This window comes from Lissotriton helveticus, chromosome 5_1 (assembly GCF_964261635.1).
Source record: "Lissotriton helveticus chromosome 5_1, aLisHel1.1, whole genome shotgun sequence".
NCBI classification, from domain to species: domain Eukaryota; kingdom Metazoa; phylum Chordata; class Amphibia; order Caudata; family Salamandridae; genus Lissotriton; species Lissotriton helveticus.
This window is the reverse complement of record NC_136065.1, coordinates 116011792-116028461: the sequence shown is the minus strand read 5'-3', so window position 1 is coordinate 116028461 and position 16670 is coordinate 116011792. Positions and strand designations below refer to the sequence as shown.

The 16670-nt window shown below is 45.2% G+C and overlaps 1 protein-coding gene across 2 annotated transcripts in view; it reads left to right on the top strand.

Annotated features, from left to right (window-relative positions):
- The window catches only part of CRB2 (crumbs cell polarity complex component 2), a 324449-nt gene that overhangs the window by 182666 nt on the left and 125113 nt on the right, over positions 1-16670 (top strand). For both annotated transcript variants that reach the window (XM_078641841.1, XM_078641840.1), the window contains exons 5-6: positions 1187-1369; positions 2813-2926. In XM_078641841.1, coding sequence (XP_078497967.1) covers positions 1187-1369; positions 2813-2926 — 297 coding nt within the window. The remainder of the gene's footprint in view (positions 1-1186; positions 1370-2812; positions 2927-16670) is intronic.

Sequence of the window (16670 nt, the reverse complement as noted above, 5' to 3'; positions counted from 1 at the left end):
GGAGGCATGGGCACCGGGAATACTGACGGGGGTCTTCCCAACGTCCCCCGATACAGGTGGGAGAGCAGCATCAGATCCAGAAAGGGGAACCTGCTTTGATAGGGAGTGTACATAGCAGGCAGAAGAGATGCAATGCTCCTCTCCTTGCACAGCAGGTGCACAGTGGAGAAGCGTGGCTCAATGGTTAGAGCGGCAGACCCTGATGCAGAGGTCTGGCCCGGGACCAGGACCAGGGTTCAATTCCCGCCTCGGTGGCTCTTGGACTCAATCTCCCCGGACCTGATAATTCTCGCCTCGGTGCCTAGTCTAATCATGGGTCCTACTCTGTGACTCTGGGCAATAGCTTGCTTAATCTCCACAACGGCCCCAGCAGCGCTTGGATGCCTGGCTTCACATGGAAAAGCCAGGAAGGGTCCCACAGCGGTATGAGTGCAGCGCCGGGACGCCCCGTCGCGTGGGCAGCCGTGCGCTTTACAAATACAACACACATTTACATTTACAAGGCAGCAGCATCTCCAAACAAAAGATACAGCACAGCTATTAGCAGAGCAGGCTTCCTACCATGACTGAACAGTTAAGGAGTGCACCACCAGTGCAAGCAGGCTTAGGCCGCTCTGCTGCCTCTGAAGGGAGTAAAGAGTGGTAGAGGGTGAGGCAGCCAATGGGATGGGAAAGAGAGAGCAGAATGTAAGACAGGAGACCCAAAGGGCTGCAGGGGAAGGGACAGGACCTAGGCAAGGAGGTGGTGAGAGGTTACAGACCCCAAGGAAGCTGCAGAGCAACCTGGACTGTGCACTGGAGTCTGCTGGACACCTGTCCAACAGGTGCCATCTCTGGTGGCCAGAGTAACACCTGCATTTCCACCATTAGACACCAGTCTGACTCCCACTGCCATAGGTCAAGAGTCTTTTGCATAAGGGTGATCAGTGCATCACACATTGTTCTAAATAGATGCTTCGCTATCAAGACATTTCAGTGGAAGCACATCCTTAGGCAGTGTAATGAAATGTGATGGGATGTTGTTATGTCTGTGATGAATCCAACAACTTCTGCCTGCTGAGAAGTCTATTTCTTTAAAGGACATGCTTCCATTGTTTATGTCTAGTGATGCTTTAAAACCACTACCCTTAAATATATAAAAAAAAACAGTGATTAATTTGTATTGTGTTCTTTGTGTCTCCTGCAGGCTATACAGGTTACCACTGCGCAATAGATATAGATGAGTGTGCCGATGGCCCGTGCGAGAATGGAGCGCTCTGCTTCGAACGGTCAAATCAGACAAACTATGGACTTCTACCTGAACTGCAGGCAGAGTTCAGTTACCTGGAAGCTGAGGGCTACATCTGCCAGTGCCTGCCAGGATTCACAGGTACTGTCAAGAGCAAGAGATATCTATTATTTGAACTCTCCAGAGACACTGTGGGCTGTCGGGTGTGTGCAAGCACTGGCACACTCTACCAAAGTCACAAAGCATGCACCAAACCAACACAAAATCCCAAAGGCTGGAAACAGGAGAGTTTTATTCAAATATTGTCCTACATCCTCTTAAGAAAATGAAAAACAAATGGTTTAAATACTATCCCTTGCCACAGTTGGCAAGCAAAGGAGCACTACTGCCACACTCTAAGAATCACGGTAGGCATCCAACATAAACCTACAACTCCCCCTACACTCTAGTCTGAACCTCAAAGAGACACAGTCCATGATGCTTTCATGGGGGAAGTTTGCATTATTTTTCTTTCTCTGCTTCGACCATTTAAGGTCATTGTGCATTGCTTTCATAATTAAAAGAGATTTATTTTGCTATAGATGCTAGTCTTTATTTACATTAATTGAATTTAGTAATTGAGTTTCTGTTTAAAAACATAAGTTATAGTAAATGAAGTCTTGGTGAACCATTGTCCAATATAGTTGCAAGTCAAGATAAGCCTCAAGGGAAACGGGGAAAAGGATGGAGAGAAAGAGAGAACGAGGGAAACAAATGAGGCGACTCTTTGTCGCCCGTCAGGAAACCTCAGTTGGAAATATGTAGGGTGCGGGGAAACCCAGCCAGAGCAGTATACGTGATGACAAAAACAGTATGACTTAGGGAGCGTTGCACACAAAATACTGCACCCAAATATTACACATAGAACCCTCAGGCTTACCAGCTTGTGTCGGGTTCCAGGAAGCGGGCAGACCCACAGAAGACTTGGATACATTCTAAGGAACCCAAGATGAAGAAAACCTGAAAAAAAGAAGTCAAAACAGCAGAACACCTCATATATGACACACAAGCCTTGGATGGAGTAACAGAGGGGAACGGAGGGGAACCTAAGAGGGAAAAAACATAAAGTGCAGGTCTACATAAAAGGGTAGTAAGGATGTCACAAACAGTAAGCAAAGGGGGCCGAGAAACGAGTGTGTGACCTGATCCTGAAAATCACTATTGACCCAGCTGATAGAAAGTAAGTTCATTTCAATCAGGTATAGTGTCAAACTTAGTTTTGTTTTCACTGTTAAAAATGGTATCCTTCATTTCATTAATGGAGAACTACTTCCCATTGACAGTTTACCGAATTCTGATTTGATTGTCCATACTCCTAGATAATACATTTTTTCCTTCACAAAACTTTTTGACATTTTCTTGTATTTTTATTCTGTTTTAAACAGTACCTATTCAGCCAGTTCTTTAAGAATGTAAAATTGTTTTACTCACATTGAGTTGATTCAGGCACAAACGTTCTTTGAGGATATCATAATTTTCTTATGTTGATTATATTTATGAACAGCACATACTTCGTCATGACAGAATATTTTTATATTTTTAAAGGTGAAAATTGCTCAGTGAACATTGACGAATGCGAGTCCCAACCGTGCCAAAATGGGGGGCGCTGTGAAGATGCAATCAACAAATACCTCTGTCATTGTGCCCTGGGATACACAGGTGCGTTGCTATAATTGACTCCGGATAAATGTATTTTTGCGCAATAACATTGCAGAACGTATGCTCTTGATTTTTCCTTGAACACCAACACAAAGTATTTCTGCTGCGCACATTGTTGTCGTGACTGATAAAACCCGGAAAAATACATTGCAAATCACGGTTTGCATGGATGTGAATCAGGGGTTTTCCCTGCCCTAACCTTTGCAACTCCTGGCACTAGTGAGGCCGCCGCACGCTGGTGCATATTTACAATAAACTGGTAACGCCGTGCTCTGACGGTTTTAAAATGCAGGGGTGCGCCGTATATACAAAAATACGGCACACCTCTGCATTTCCCCTAGTGCTAGCACTAAAGAAGCTGCCTAGTGCCAGGGCAGGCACCCTAGCGCCATTTTGCTAGGATGCCTGTGCATCAGGGGCAATTGTTTTTGTGAAGGAAGGGACACCTTCCTGCGCATAAACAATCTTACCAGGCGATTTGCTCTTTCCACATGTACTGCAGAATGAAACATTTCTTCTCTTATCGCCTGTTTAAGAGCAGGTGTTATCAGGTCTTATTTATGGCGCAGCCCTATACCTTGTAAATATGGCGTAGCGTCAAAAAGCAATGGGTGTTGCAGCAGAATGGAACACCCATTGAATGGCCCTTTCATGCTGCATAAATATGGCCATTATTTACAAGGTGGCGTTAAGCCACAAAAAGTGGCTTAACCCCTTCCCCGCTGTGCACATTTTTGCGCTGTACGGGTGTTTTATTGAGTGGGCGGAGTTCGGGCAGCCCCCAGCCGTCCTCCGCACACGCCCACTGTGATTTAGCACACAAGGGGTTAATGCCCCCTTATAAATAAGGCAAAGGAGTAAACGCATCCAGAATGTCAAAATAAGTGACGTTCTGGTGGTGTTAACTCCTTGTACATTACCACACTGTTTCCTTTCCAGTTTTAATGCATTCTGGGAATTGTATTCATGGTTTGTTTCTATTGAACAACCAACTATAAACCCCCTATTTCCTGCACCCCACAGGTTATTCAAAACTATAAAATCTCTGCGAAAACACTTTGTGTGGGGGGATTAACCAATTAAATAATCTGTTTTAAGGTGGGTATATCTTGATGTTTAAAGCAAGAACATTTTGGACCAGGTGCTTAGCCATTATACATAAAAATAGGAGACACCTCACGTAAGCTACCACCATGAGCCTATCAGTTTATGCTCCCACATTGCTACTCATTTCATCATAGGCAGAGTTCCTTGTTGCAAGGAAAGAAACAAGGAAAAAACAAAGAAAACCCCCAACAGGCACTGACAACACCTTTTTTTAAACAATGGGGAAGGAGGGCAAATGTATACACAGTCCTTGAGTGTCACCCTGCAATCTACTGTAACAGGCCCTCAGAGACAATGGAATGCTCAATTACACTCACTCAATCAGCTAAAAATGTGTACAGTGACTTGTTCAATAAGGTTTAATAATCCAGGCCCTGGAACATGATTAAAAACAAAGTCACAGATTCTGATCAGTAATCATGGGTGGCCAACATGTTTCACTGCTAGTGAAAACTATGGCACATTCATCAGGGCACCACACCAAGATTCCGCCGGGTGGCTACACACCAATTGACTGACCCCCCCTGATCGAGTCATTCGGCTTTTGTCTGACTTCATACGCCGACGATGCTCAAATTGTGGTATCCCTTCGACCAGGGCAGGAGAAGGCAGCTGGAGAGAGGCTCCAGGAATGTATAGCGGCAGTAGGAAGCTGGATGACTCAAAACTGTTTAAAGCTAAATTCGAGGTCATCCTGTTTGGGAACGATGTTAATTTCTGGACCCCAAGTTGGTGGCCAAATTCAATGTGGACTTTACCGATACCCTCCAGGAAAGTTAAAAACCTGGGAGTGGTAATAGATGATTACCTTGACATGTGCATTCAAGTCAATGCCGTTGTCTCAGCCACAACATATATTCTCAGGACAACGAGGAAAATTCTACCTCTTCTGCCAGAAGACAGCCAGCGCACAGTGGTTACAGCCTTGATTATGTCGAGACTGGACTATTGTAATAGTCTATACTTAAACATGCAGGTGCACCGTACACAAAAACTACAGATGTTGCAAAATGCAGCAGCCAGATTGCTCACTGGAACCTCAAAATTTGCATCAATTTCTAGTGCAATCAAAAAAATTCATTGGCGGCCCGTTAAAAAACAGGTCCACTTTAAAACCCTCTGCTTAGTTTTCCGAGCTCTTCAAGGTACAGGCCCAGCTCACCTGAAATAACAATTCCAGTGGTATGTGCCCAAAAGATCTTTACGCTCGTCAGTAGCGAAATTAGTAGTAGTACCACCTATAAAAAAAGTTAGGTGGGGAGGCAGAAGTTTTGCTGCTGGCGCAACAAAGGCTTGGAATGAGCTCCCTTTGTATCTGAGAAAATCTAATGATCTGAACAACACTCTGGCAGCAATATGTGAAAGGAGGGAGGAGGGCAGCAAGCGCCAGGACACCACAGGATAACCGTGCGCTGTATATGTTTTCCTAACATAACATAACATAACATTCAAGACTGGTGTGTATTCACACTGTTTTTGCCCCCTGTGGTGCCGGAGGCTCCTCTACACTGCGGAGTTCTAAGAGTCCCCTAGGTAGGTACATACCAATGGACAGTAAAGTCAACATTTGCAAAAGTGCATCAAAGTGAAAAAAAATGTGACAGGAATAAATAGGGGAGCATGTGAGGGTAGCATTAATGGAATGGGGCTTAGGGCAGCAAAGGAGGAGGTGTGGGTACAAAAATAAAAAAAAGTTGAAAAAAGTACAGATGGGGAGGGATGGGGAAGACATAGAGAAGCTAGGGGGGAGAGCAAACCCAGAGAGCATGAGACGTGAAAGTGTGAGGCAATAAGCAGGAAGCAACATGCGCACATGAGGGAGAGAGCGTGAAAACATAGAAATAATAAAATGTAGATCCATGGATGTAAGCAGTGGAAGGATGTAAATTATCCAGTCAAATGATGGTAAAGGAGCAGGTGAGGGACAAGCACTTTAAGAGGAGGGAAAGCCATCAAATAAAAGGCAAACAAATGAGATTGAAAAGAAAGCCAGTCAATGGTAAGCTACGGACTGACCCAAAGCCCACTGCAAGTATTTGTATTGCTCCACATCAGGCCATCACCAGCAGCCAGCTAAAAGCTATCTGTAGGTGAGACCTAAAACAAAATAATTGGTTGATGACCAGAAATTACTATTTACACTGCCATTTTTCCAAATCACAATCAGTTATCTTAGCTGTTAATATTTATTTATTTGCAATGTTTTATATAGCTCTGGCTAGATCCGAAGGTATCTAGGCGCTTTACATGAGGATCAGAGCGTTACAGGTTACAAAGTTACATCAATTGCAGGCTTCAAGTAAAGACATAGGATGAATTTGTTGGTGTACGTTTCGGCCCCAGAAACTCAAACGACAAGGGCTATCATCAGGTCTGCTATGGATTCTCTGGTATGATAGAAGTCAGGTGTGCCCAACACCCATTGGGGTAAAAGGGCTTTAGCCTGGACTGCTGTTCTGGGATGAGGTTGGGCGGCCTCAAGGTCAGCCTCATCCAAAGTGCTTTGCTGGTCTTCCAAAAGCCATTACTGGCTTAGGAAGCTTTGTTTTGTTTTTTCTTTTACTGACCAGGCCCCTTACAATCCCCGATCTCATACCGTCTGTTCGGTTCCCTTGTAAGGAACTATCAAGGCTACTTGAAGTGTCTGGGGAAAGAACAGCAGGGGTCATGGCCCCTGTTAGAACTTCTCATCTAATTTACACATATATAGTATGGGTCTCCTGACACACTCTATTTACAGCAAGATGAAGATGGCAAGATGTAATCAGAGTGTAAGAAAGATAGGGAAAGAATAAACATGAGAAGGATTTTGCCTTTCCAAGTAAACAAAATATCTGTATAAAATCAAAATCCTAAAAGTGGTTTTACTTTTAGTGCTTTGCAGTCTTTCACAAGACGAGGCACTATTTAAACAGAAAATTAAATCTAGAAAAGTTAAATTGTAACATTAGGGGCAGATTTATCAACACTTTGAGGGATGCAAAGTCACAGAAGTGATGCAAAGTGTTCATAAACTATATACTGTCCAACGGAAAACTTTCTTTGTTTTGAAAATGGTATAAAAAGTAGCACAAATAGAGCTATGCACTAATTTGCACCAAGGGAGTGTTCCATCTGCGGTGCATGAATGTTCCCATGATACCACCAATGGTTTTTACACAAAGCCCTATGCAGTAGGAAGCCTGAACCTGTGCCAGAGCTTTGGAAGAGAACAGCAGGGAACTATCTTAATTTGATTGCTGCGCAGCTTTGCATAAAATATTAGTAAATCTCCACAATACTTTTCAGCGCACAGCTTGTTTTCGCTGGTGAGATCCCTAAATTACTTTGGTTTAGGTTGTGTCAAAGGGTAACACAAATGTTGAGGTGCTGAGGTCAGCAGTCCACCATGTCTGTGAGTACTTTTTAATAAAACATTTTTTTATTTTTTTAAATGCAGCCCATTTGCATTAAAGGAAAAGGAGATGTGGTTAAAAAGAAAAAAATAATTTAACTTTTAAGTTTCATTTTTTTAAGAGTAGGCAGTGGTCCAAAGGGACTACTGCCTGTTAGGGGACCCCTTTCCCTTTGCAAATGGGTTACCACCACTTTTAAACTGGTTGTAAAGTATTATTGTTTTTCGACTGGAATTGGGTCACAAAACAGTAATACATACCTTACCGATTCAGTATCCTGAAGAGATGCCCAAAGCACACCCCTTCCAAATACTGCATCACAAATGCAAATTACAAATCGCTAACATGTTACCAAATCACATTTTGTACATTTGAAAAAGCATTTTGGGTCGCAAATCGGGCTTTTTACGACCACATAAGGCTTTGTACATCTGGCCGCAAGACTTTCCTTCCTGTTCCGAACAACCAAAAAACCTTTATGTTGTTTATTTGAAGGTGAAGGCAGATGCCTTGAAGATGAGTATCTCATGTATGTGAGAACTGCTTAATGTGAGGTGCTAACAACAAGTATTTTGCTTTTGTTTAGTACAGCTCAGACTCCTGGCAGAGTAACTAACAAGCAGTAATACAGACAAATAATTGTCCCTCACTCAATCCCAGGAGGAAGGAACAGTATGTTAAAAATCGAACCTGTGATTTGCTAGGGACCCCTTCTCCAACATCAGGTATGCTAAACCCCTAAGCTCAAAATTTGGAGACATGCACACATTTATGCATCCTCAAACATACAAATGCTGAATGTCATTATAGACAAACTGAAAACATTTCGTCAACAATCAGGCAGGAGAGAATTCCTGGCACTGAAATTATGAATATTTATCAAGAACTTGGTTCTGCACCACAATGAATTGTGGGAGAATTAGCAAAAAGTGTTGTCATCTAGAAATAACTTTGCGAAAAAAGGTTCTTATATGCTTCATATTGGAATCAGTAGAAGGTTCTTTTTGGTTTTCAATGTGCATACTCCCATTTCAGCAAAGAGGATTAGAGCAGTTGGCCTTGCTGCTGGGGAGCAGGGTTCGAGTCTCAGCAGGGACGCCCAACATCCTGCGATTATGGGCAAAGCACTTAACTCCTTCCGTGCTCATGACGGCTTCCGGCCGTCATGAGTAGGCGTGTGCTCATGACGGCCGAGAGCTATCAGAACGTTGCCGCTCCGTCCATGCGCGATTAATTCGCCGCCTGTGCGGGAGAATTAATCAGCGGGCGGAGTTCTGACGGCTACCAGCCGTCATGAGCACACGTCTACTGTGACTCATGACGGCAGGGAGCCGTCATAAGTATCTGGGCGCCATGCCCTACCCCGCCCCCCTCGCACCGCGGTGAAATTCACGCCGCGGCTAAGGGGTTAATCTCCCTGTGCCTAACAAAATGAATGTGGCAGTCTGTAATGCAACTGGTTCTCATGTAAAGTGCCTTGATGCCTTCCAGTCGAGTTTGTTCTATATAAATCTCCCACCCAAAAATATGACAGCAGCCTATGAAGTGTCAATTCCACAAAAACACGTTTGTTGTAATCATATTGGGTGTATCCACTAGCTTTACAAATGACAGTTTATTACTCCATTGTGTCATTTTGGCTCAGAGTTAGCTCTGGCCCACTGTGTGAAGTTAGCCCCTCCCCTTGCTAAAGTTTCGCCCCGCCCACATGCTTGAAGTGGAGGGGGCTAGCACTTCAAGCCCTCCTCTTAAGGCCCTCCTCCCGGAAGTTCAGGTCTAGTTGTGCCCCTGATAGGAGGTCTAATACCTACCAATGGGGTTGGGACTTTTCTAGTTCCAACTGAGAATGTAGCAAAAAATCAGTTTTTTAAGTAATACGTTTTTTAAATTACCCCAGGAAGATTTGTAGACCGTGCATGAGGACAAAACTTTAAAAGAAACCCACTGGAAAAAAGGATGAAATTCGGAGGTTCCTTGAATTGTAATAATTATAATTTTAATTTAAAAAAAATAACATTTTTTAATTTACATTTTTATTTAATTATATACTTTATTTTCCAAACAAAACCAATTTATGTAAAAGTTCAGACGAATTGTAAGAAAGAACCTGTTTCTGCAGGGAGAGTATAATAGCAGCGCTATGAAGACTCGGTCGGTGTCCATTTTACTTTGGGAAGGAAGCATCGCCAATTCCCCGCCTTCCAGGCCCGGAACTTATTCTGACCTGTTTCATGTTAAGCGTTCCTATTTCTCCAAATTTCTTTTCAATTAGTGGTAGTGAAAATGCCCAAAATTAACTTTTAAAAAACACCCAATTTGCGTGTGGAACGCTCGAATCCTTTTACATGATTTCAGACTTTGACTGAAAGAGATGAGAGCGTCATCTTGTGGCCATATAAGGAAACACAAGCATATCGGATAAACTCAGTTATCCAATCATACTACCACTTTGTACTAGTATAATGACATCTTCCTCGGGTGCTCAAACCCCCTGCAAGATATTGGCTCAATAAATTGCGACTGCAAAGCGTTTTTGATGAATGTGCAAAATATAGCGCCACCGCCGCGGGTGTGAATTCCACTGTGCGACGTTCAAAGTGTGCTCTATAACATATGTCAGTGGGTTAATGCACCTGCTTGAATGGTTTGTGAGTAACCAGAAGGGCACATAGATTTTTTTGTTTATTGTTGACCTACTACTGTATTGTTCATTTTTTATTAATATTATTATTGAGATTATCACAGAGAAAAAGGCACAAGCAGTATTCCTCGTCAGAGTGTTTACAGACACATGAAATAACTATCCTAAGAACAGAATCAGATCAAAATATATACACACTCCACAGTATCAACACTGTGGCGATCCAGGAAGCAATCACAGGAAACTCACAAGACCCCCGCGAGGGCTCAGAGGTTTATAAATCCAGGCGGAGCAGTTGGAGCTTTTCTTGCTCTCAAAGTCAATACGATGAACACCTGTAATCGGCTAATAGGTGTGAACGTGCTGCACTACCAAGAGTTGTGACAAAGATGCAAAGCGATACATACAAAAATTAACATTTTATTACCAAATCCACCATTTTCCAGAACAAAACGAAATCGAATTTTTTTTAAACTATCGCTGATCTTGCAGCTTATTCGCTCTGGTAGGCGCTGATGACGGCGTGAGGGGGGGGGCTCTAGGACCTTGCAGAACTCACTCGCCCCTGGACATCACTTTTGTAAAGGGTCGGGGCCCTAGGCCCCTATACACTAATAATGATGACACAGACACAGTATCATGGTATCTGGAACTGGCTCAGGGCACGTGTGCCCTGCACCCTTTATTGTTAGGGTCACATGTCTTGTGACACCTGTGATGGATGGGCATGGGGTCATAGTCTAAGCCATCTCTCCAGGATTGGCTGGTACAAGAAACACTATAATAGTGACTAGCAGTCACTACATCCCTCCCAAACTTTATTAAAAATGGAACAAGTCCAACATGTGGAAGAGAATAAAATAATAAAACAAAACCTCAGAAAGTCTATTAGGCTGCTTTCTGGACAGGATGAGTGTACAAGTGCAGCTGGGATCACCAGAAATCATGGCATGCCTGTGCATCTTTAACCAGACGGCTCTGGGCATGAATGACATTTAGATAAACTCTGGATTTCTTGCTCACCAGTTCAAATTGGCACAGCTCAGTGGGGCACTGTGGATCCAATCCCACCTGGACTTAATGCGTGGAAGTCTATACCCAATGTCTGTATACATGGTTTACTGTGACGGTGCATGAGGATCGATAGTGAAGTCTATGGATGTTGCGTTTTCAAAAACGTCCTAGCTCCATGAACATCAAGCCTCCTACAATGCATGCCATCCTGGTTATTGTTGCCAATCTTCCTCAGATGCTGCAGTGCTTCCAGGTGGAGGATGGTGGAGTAAACTCTGGCTTCCTTCTCTCACCGGGATCCCTTCTCTTACCAGGATTCCCCTCTCATGGGAGTGCCCTGAGGTCCTGTCCCCCAGGCTTCCATGGGACTGTGTGGACTTCGCTGTGTCGCTCCAATGGCGTACTATAGGCTCATGGAGGAAATACTATGAATCCCACCTTCAAGTCACTTGCTCCATCTAGAGGGTAGCTGTTTTCAGGTCGATGTACTCCTGCTCTCCTTACTTTGGAGCACCAGCATTAACTGGACAGTCTTTGGGTTAACCAGCTTCTGACAAGAGATCTTCATACTTCCTGGGACTTGTGGGGGAGCTGCTGCAGACGCATCTCTCGTGTAGGGATTCCGCTCTTACTGGTGATCCCTGAGACCCTTGCCCCTGGATCGCCACGATCCAATGTGGATTGGTCAGATTCTATTTTAGACCCCACAACAAGGTCATTTTAGGACATCCGAGCAGGACCACAATCCAGTCTCACGGGTGACCCCAAAGATGGATGGTACAAATGGTCCACCTTCCTCTCTTCCGCAGGCTTCAGGTTTGCTTGGTGTAACCGAGGACTTCTAGACAGCCAGCCTCTCATGGTGCAACGGATGCCCCACTGACCTCCGGGTGTCGCATAGGTGTAGTTCTTCACTCAAGATGTCCAGCAGCTTCTGAGTAGTTCTTGGAGATGCACTTGAACTCAACAACACTCACAGTATGTGGTGAGCCAGGTGTCAACTCCACACCATTACCTTCTTCTTTACTTCTATTCTTCCTCTGATTGAAACTTGTGGCCTCATGCCACTTTTACACTGTTATCTTCTTCCTCTTGATTTACTCTTGTGGCATCGTGCAACTTCTCCACTTTCATATTCATCCTCTTCACAACGTGGCCTGGTGCCATCTTGTCTAACTCTCCTTTCTTTTGACCGGGCCTCTCCATGTGACGTGCACTTCACATGGGTCTCCCTGGCCATGTCCTACCCCTAGGACTGAACCTTATCCTCGTCCACTGACCAGACCTCTCACCGTGACCTTCTTCATTTCACGATCTCTCCAATGGTCTTCTTCCTTCGACCTCTCACAAATCTTCATCTCTGACCTCTCACAGGTCTTGATCTCCAACCTCTCCCAGGTCATCTTCTCTGACTTCTCGCAGGTCTCCTCTTCGACCTCTTGCAGGTCGCTTCTCTTCAGGACGCACTCCTTGCACCTCAAGGCTATGCCGATGTGGCCTACACTCTCATGCTCATGCCCATACCGTCAGTTCAACTGACACAGTCTTTGGTGCACTTCTGACTTTTGCGCCTTCGTCCTTCATTTGTGGGTGCTCCTTTTGCTGGCGCCTTCTTCACCCAGTTTCTCCATTTGCGGTGCGCTGGGGCACGCATTCTTCTGTCCCTCATAGACTTGCTGCCTGGGCCTTTGAAATGTAGCTGTTCTTGCCATCAGGGGACTCTTGGAAGCTTTCATTTGCTGGCAGGATAAAACTTCTTGGGCTTCTCTGAACTGGGATATGTAGTCCCTCTCCTTCACAGTTCAATGCTCTAGGGTGCTACCCCATGCTTCAATCACTGCCAAGCATCCTTTTAAGTTCCTCTGTCACCGGTGCCCTTACTGCTGCAGTGACCACCCATGGCCACTAGGTGTCACTGCATTCCTCTTCAATCAAGTCATTCCCTCTTGCATGGACATTGGGACCAGCTTGGGGCTCTTGACTCTTTTCGGCGGCACCATGTCTCTCCTCATCAATTGATAACTAGCCCAGTAGGGCATGTAGCACTCTCCTGGCTGTCTCCAATTATACTCCCAAACAAAAGGTCCACATTCCCTGCACTTTGACAATGAGCAACTAAACATTGCCGGGAGGCTACCTCCTAACTTCTTTGTTTGATGGACCTCCTGTGTGCGTGGCAATCTAAAACCGCCAGGTCTCTTCAGGACTAGCTTCCCCCCGACATGCCCACTAGACTGTCCCTCAACTGCGGGGTCTTTTGCTTGATCCACTGGTGACTTGCAAAACGTAGGGGAGACATGTGAGTCACTTTCTCGTTGGTTATGGGGCAGTTCCAGGTGGCACTGAGGCCTTCCACGTGGTTCGGCCCTTTCTCTTTCATCAACAGGGTCTTCCTCTCGGGCCAGCACCGTTTGTAGCACTCTCCCCCTGGCCTCAGTACCACGCGCCTGATGATATCAGCAGCCCTTATACAGACACAGATGGCTGCCGCATGTAATGTACTGATAAATTTGCCCACACCTGCAGGTAGGGATGTGTGACGCCGGTGCAATCCCAACAGCACTGTGGCATCCTACGCTCTCTTTGGGTCTTGTTCAGGCCACTTTCAACAGTGGTGCAGCCCTTTGTTGGTCGTGGCTGGGGATGATCGACATGCCACTGGCTGCTGGGCAGTTTATCCTGAGCATGTACCCTGTTGGGCCGCTACCCTCCGTTGCTGCTCCCTCCAGCACGCCGCCTCCCCGGGCACCATTACACATGCATAGGAGACCTGGCTTCCATGCCCTGTCAGCTGTAGCAGCAGGAGTTCCTCATAAGGCATGTGAGCCTCTGCCAGGGCCGGACTGGGAACCAAAACTGGCCCTGTCAAAGAGCTCGGCCGCCCCACCTGGGAGCAGCGGGCTGTTTGCCAGGGACCTGCCCACTATTTAGAGGTCTTTAGAACCCTGAGTACTGACACCAGTAGCGTTGTGGTATTTGGTCTATCGAGATACTGGTTTTCTCTTTAGTTGATAAGAACCAAATTTTTATAATGATCAAATTAGTGAGCCTTTGCACAATTGAGTATTTTATTGACGATAGATAAGGATCTTCTGAGCGAATATGCTCATGTCAAGCTTGTAATGCTTCTCCCATTGGCTACTGTGGTATTTTATATGGAATGAGGAACTACCCCTCTTGTACTATGTTTACTGTACTTTGTTTATTGTACTTTTATGATCTTACGATCTAAATAAAGTTTCAAGAAGAAGAAAATGTAAATGTTGTGATGCAGACCAGGAGAGCATCCTGGAAAAGGTGATAAACGAAATCCGCCCTGCCCAGATCCCAGAGTAAGACCTCCTGAGTGCCCATAATGCTAGCTTAAAAACCTGTGTCTCTATCACATACATTCTGGCTGGCACTCAGGTATAGTTCCAGCTAGTTTTACGCTCCCTGTGTGGTTTGGTGTCACAATAGAGGTTTCAGGTGGAATACAGCCCTGTACGTAATATCCACTGCGTGAATACGATATTAACACCTGCACTCTGCGAATTGGTATCTTCTAAGTTGCATGGAGGTTTGGCCCCAACCAAAGGACACTACTCTATGTTGCGGATGCAATCGCCCAGAAGAAAGAGCCCACGTGGCACGGTGCCCTATGAGTGAGTTCACTTGCAATGTCCTGGCATTTGCAAGTGCACAATTGTCCTTCAAAATCTTTGTGCGCGCACGAGGATTTTTATATATAAAAAACGAGGATCATTTTCCTCCTACTGCAAAAGGCCCTGCAGGGCGGTGGTTGAACTGCTTATTACCATCAATTCCCCCTTCTCTTGCCCCAACCACTGGTCTGCTCTAGGCCATCTTCTGCTCCCAGTAGAAAAGTGCACGTCCCACTTGCAGCTGAAGCATTCATGGGCGAGGCATGGCCCTGATGTTCTTGGCATCTCCCAGACCACGGGAGGTGTGGCCACATTGCCCATGCGCCTTGGCCGTCTCATGCGGCGCTCCCTTGCATCTTTTACCTGGTGACCACGGACATGCTGCAGGCTCTGGCGAGCTGTTGCTCCACAGTGTATCCCCTAGCAACAACCCATGACCTCTTCCCATCAGCTGCATCCCAGGCCCTGGCAGACCTCATAACACCTCCACAACTCTCTCTCACCCAATACTAGCTACTACTACTTTTATAAGGTTGTGTGATGATACAACTCATGCCTTTAGCACACATGCCTTTACCATGATGCCTTTACCATGCAATGCCTTTGCAAAGAGATGCCTTTATCACACATGTCTTCACCATGCATTCCTTTCCAATACCATGCATGCTTTTACAATACAAAGTGAGTATATATAAGGTAAGTTAAATTTATACACACACACACATACTCATGTGTTTGTGTATATATATAATTTGTTTTGGGAGAATCCCCCTAAACCCCCCAACATTAAAAAAATATATATATAAATTACATTTTTCGTAATTAAGGGGTAATTCCCCCACTTTTTAGGTCTCGTCTTTTCCATTCCGAAGGAATGGGAAATGGCGAGAATTCAAGTGCTCAAAATCCTCGTGAAACCACCGCTTTTTTCGTGCAGTTTTCTTCGAGTTCACGTGGCCACAGGCACGCGCTTTTGGCCCATAAACTTTCATGGCCATCTGTTCCCCAATGTCCCTCCCACCCTTCATTTGATCTTGCCGCGAGTTCTTACAGGCTAATGGCCCTCCCCCTCCCCCAGCACAGAGCGCACATCACTTGTTTTATCCGTCTAGCCCTTGCTCCGGCCGTTTTGCAATCACCACATACTTTAAAATAAATACAGCGTTTTGTTTGCCAAGCTTAATATGGCCTGCTCTGTCAACACAGAATGCTCTAGAGTGCTGAATTTTTGCGGGGATTCAGATCTGAGCTCTGCAGTCAGTACTTTGCAGCAGGCACATTAACCAACTGAGACTTTTTTTCTTTGCCAGGCGTGCCCAGATTTTGCTGCTAATACTGCTGGAGCTCTTGGAATCAGTAAGGTCATGACCTTAACTGCGCAGATATCACCTTTCTTTTTCACAACATTGACAATGTGTGTAGCAGACAATTCAGGCAGAACTATGACTCGCGATTAACAAATCATCTATTTTATTCACCTCAATGATACTCCTTTAATCAGGGTCATACAAAGCAACAGACATCCACAAACATCAGGCATCAGACATCCACAAACGTCAGGCATCCACAAGCATCAGACATCCAAAGGCATCAGGCATGCACAAGCGTCAGGCATGCACAAGCGTCAGGCATGCACAAGCGTCAGACATCCACAAGCGTCAGACATCCACAAGTGTCACACATCCACAAGCATCACACATCCACAAGCAACAGACATCCACAAGCATCAGACATCCACAAGCATCAGACATCCACAAGCATCAGACATCCGCAAGCATCAGACATCCGCAAGCATCAGACATCCGCAAGCATCAGACATCCGCAAGCATCAGACATCCGCAAGCATCAGGCGTCAGACATCCGCAAGCATCAGACATCCACAAGTGTGAGACATCCACAAGCGTCAGACATCCACAAGCGTCAGACATCCACAAGCGTCAGAC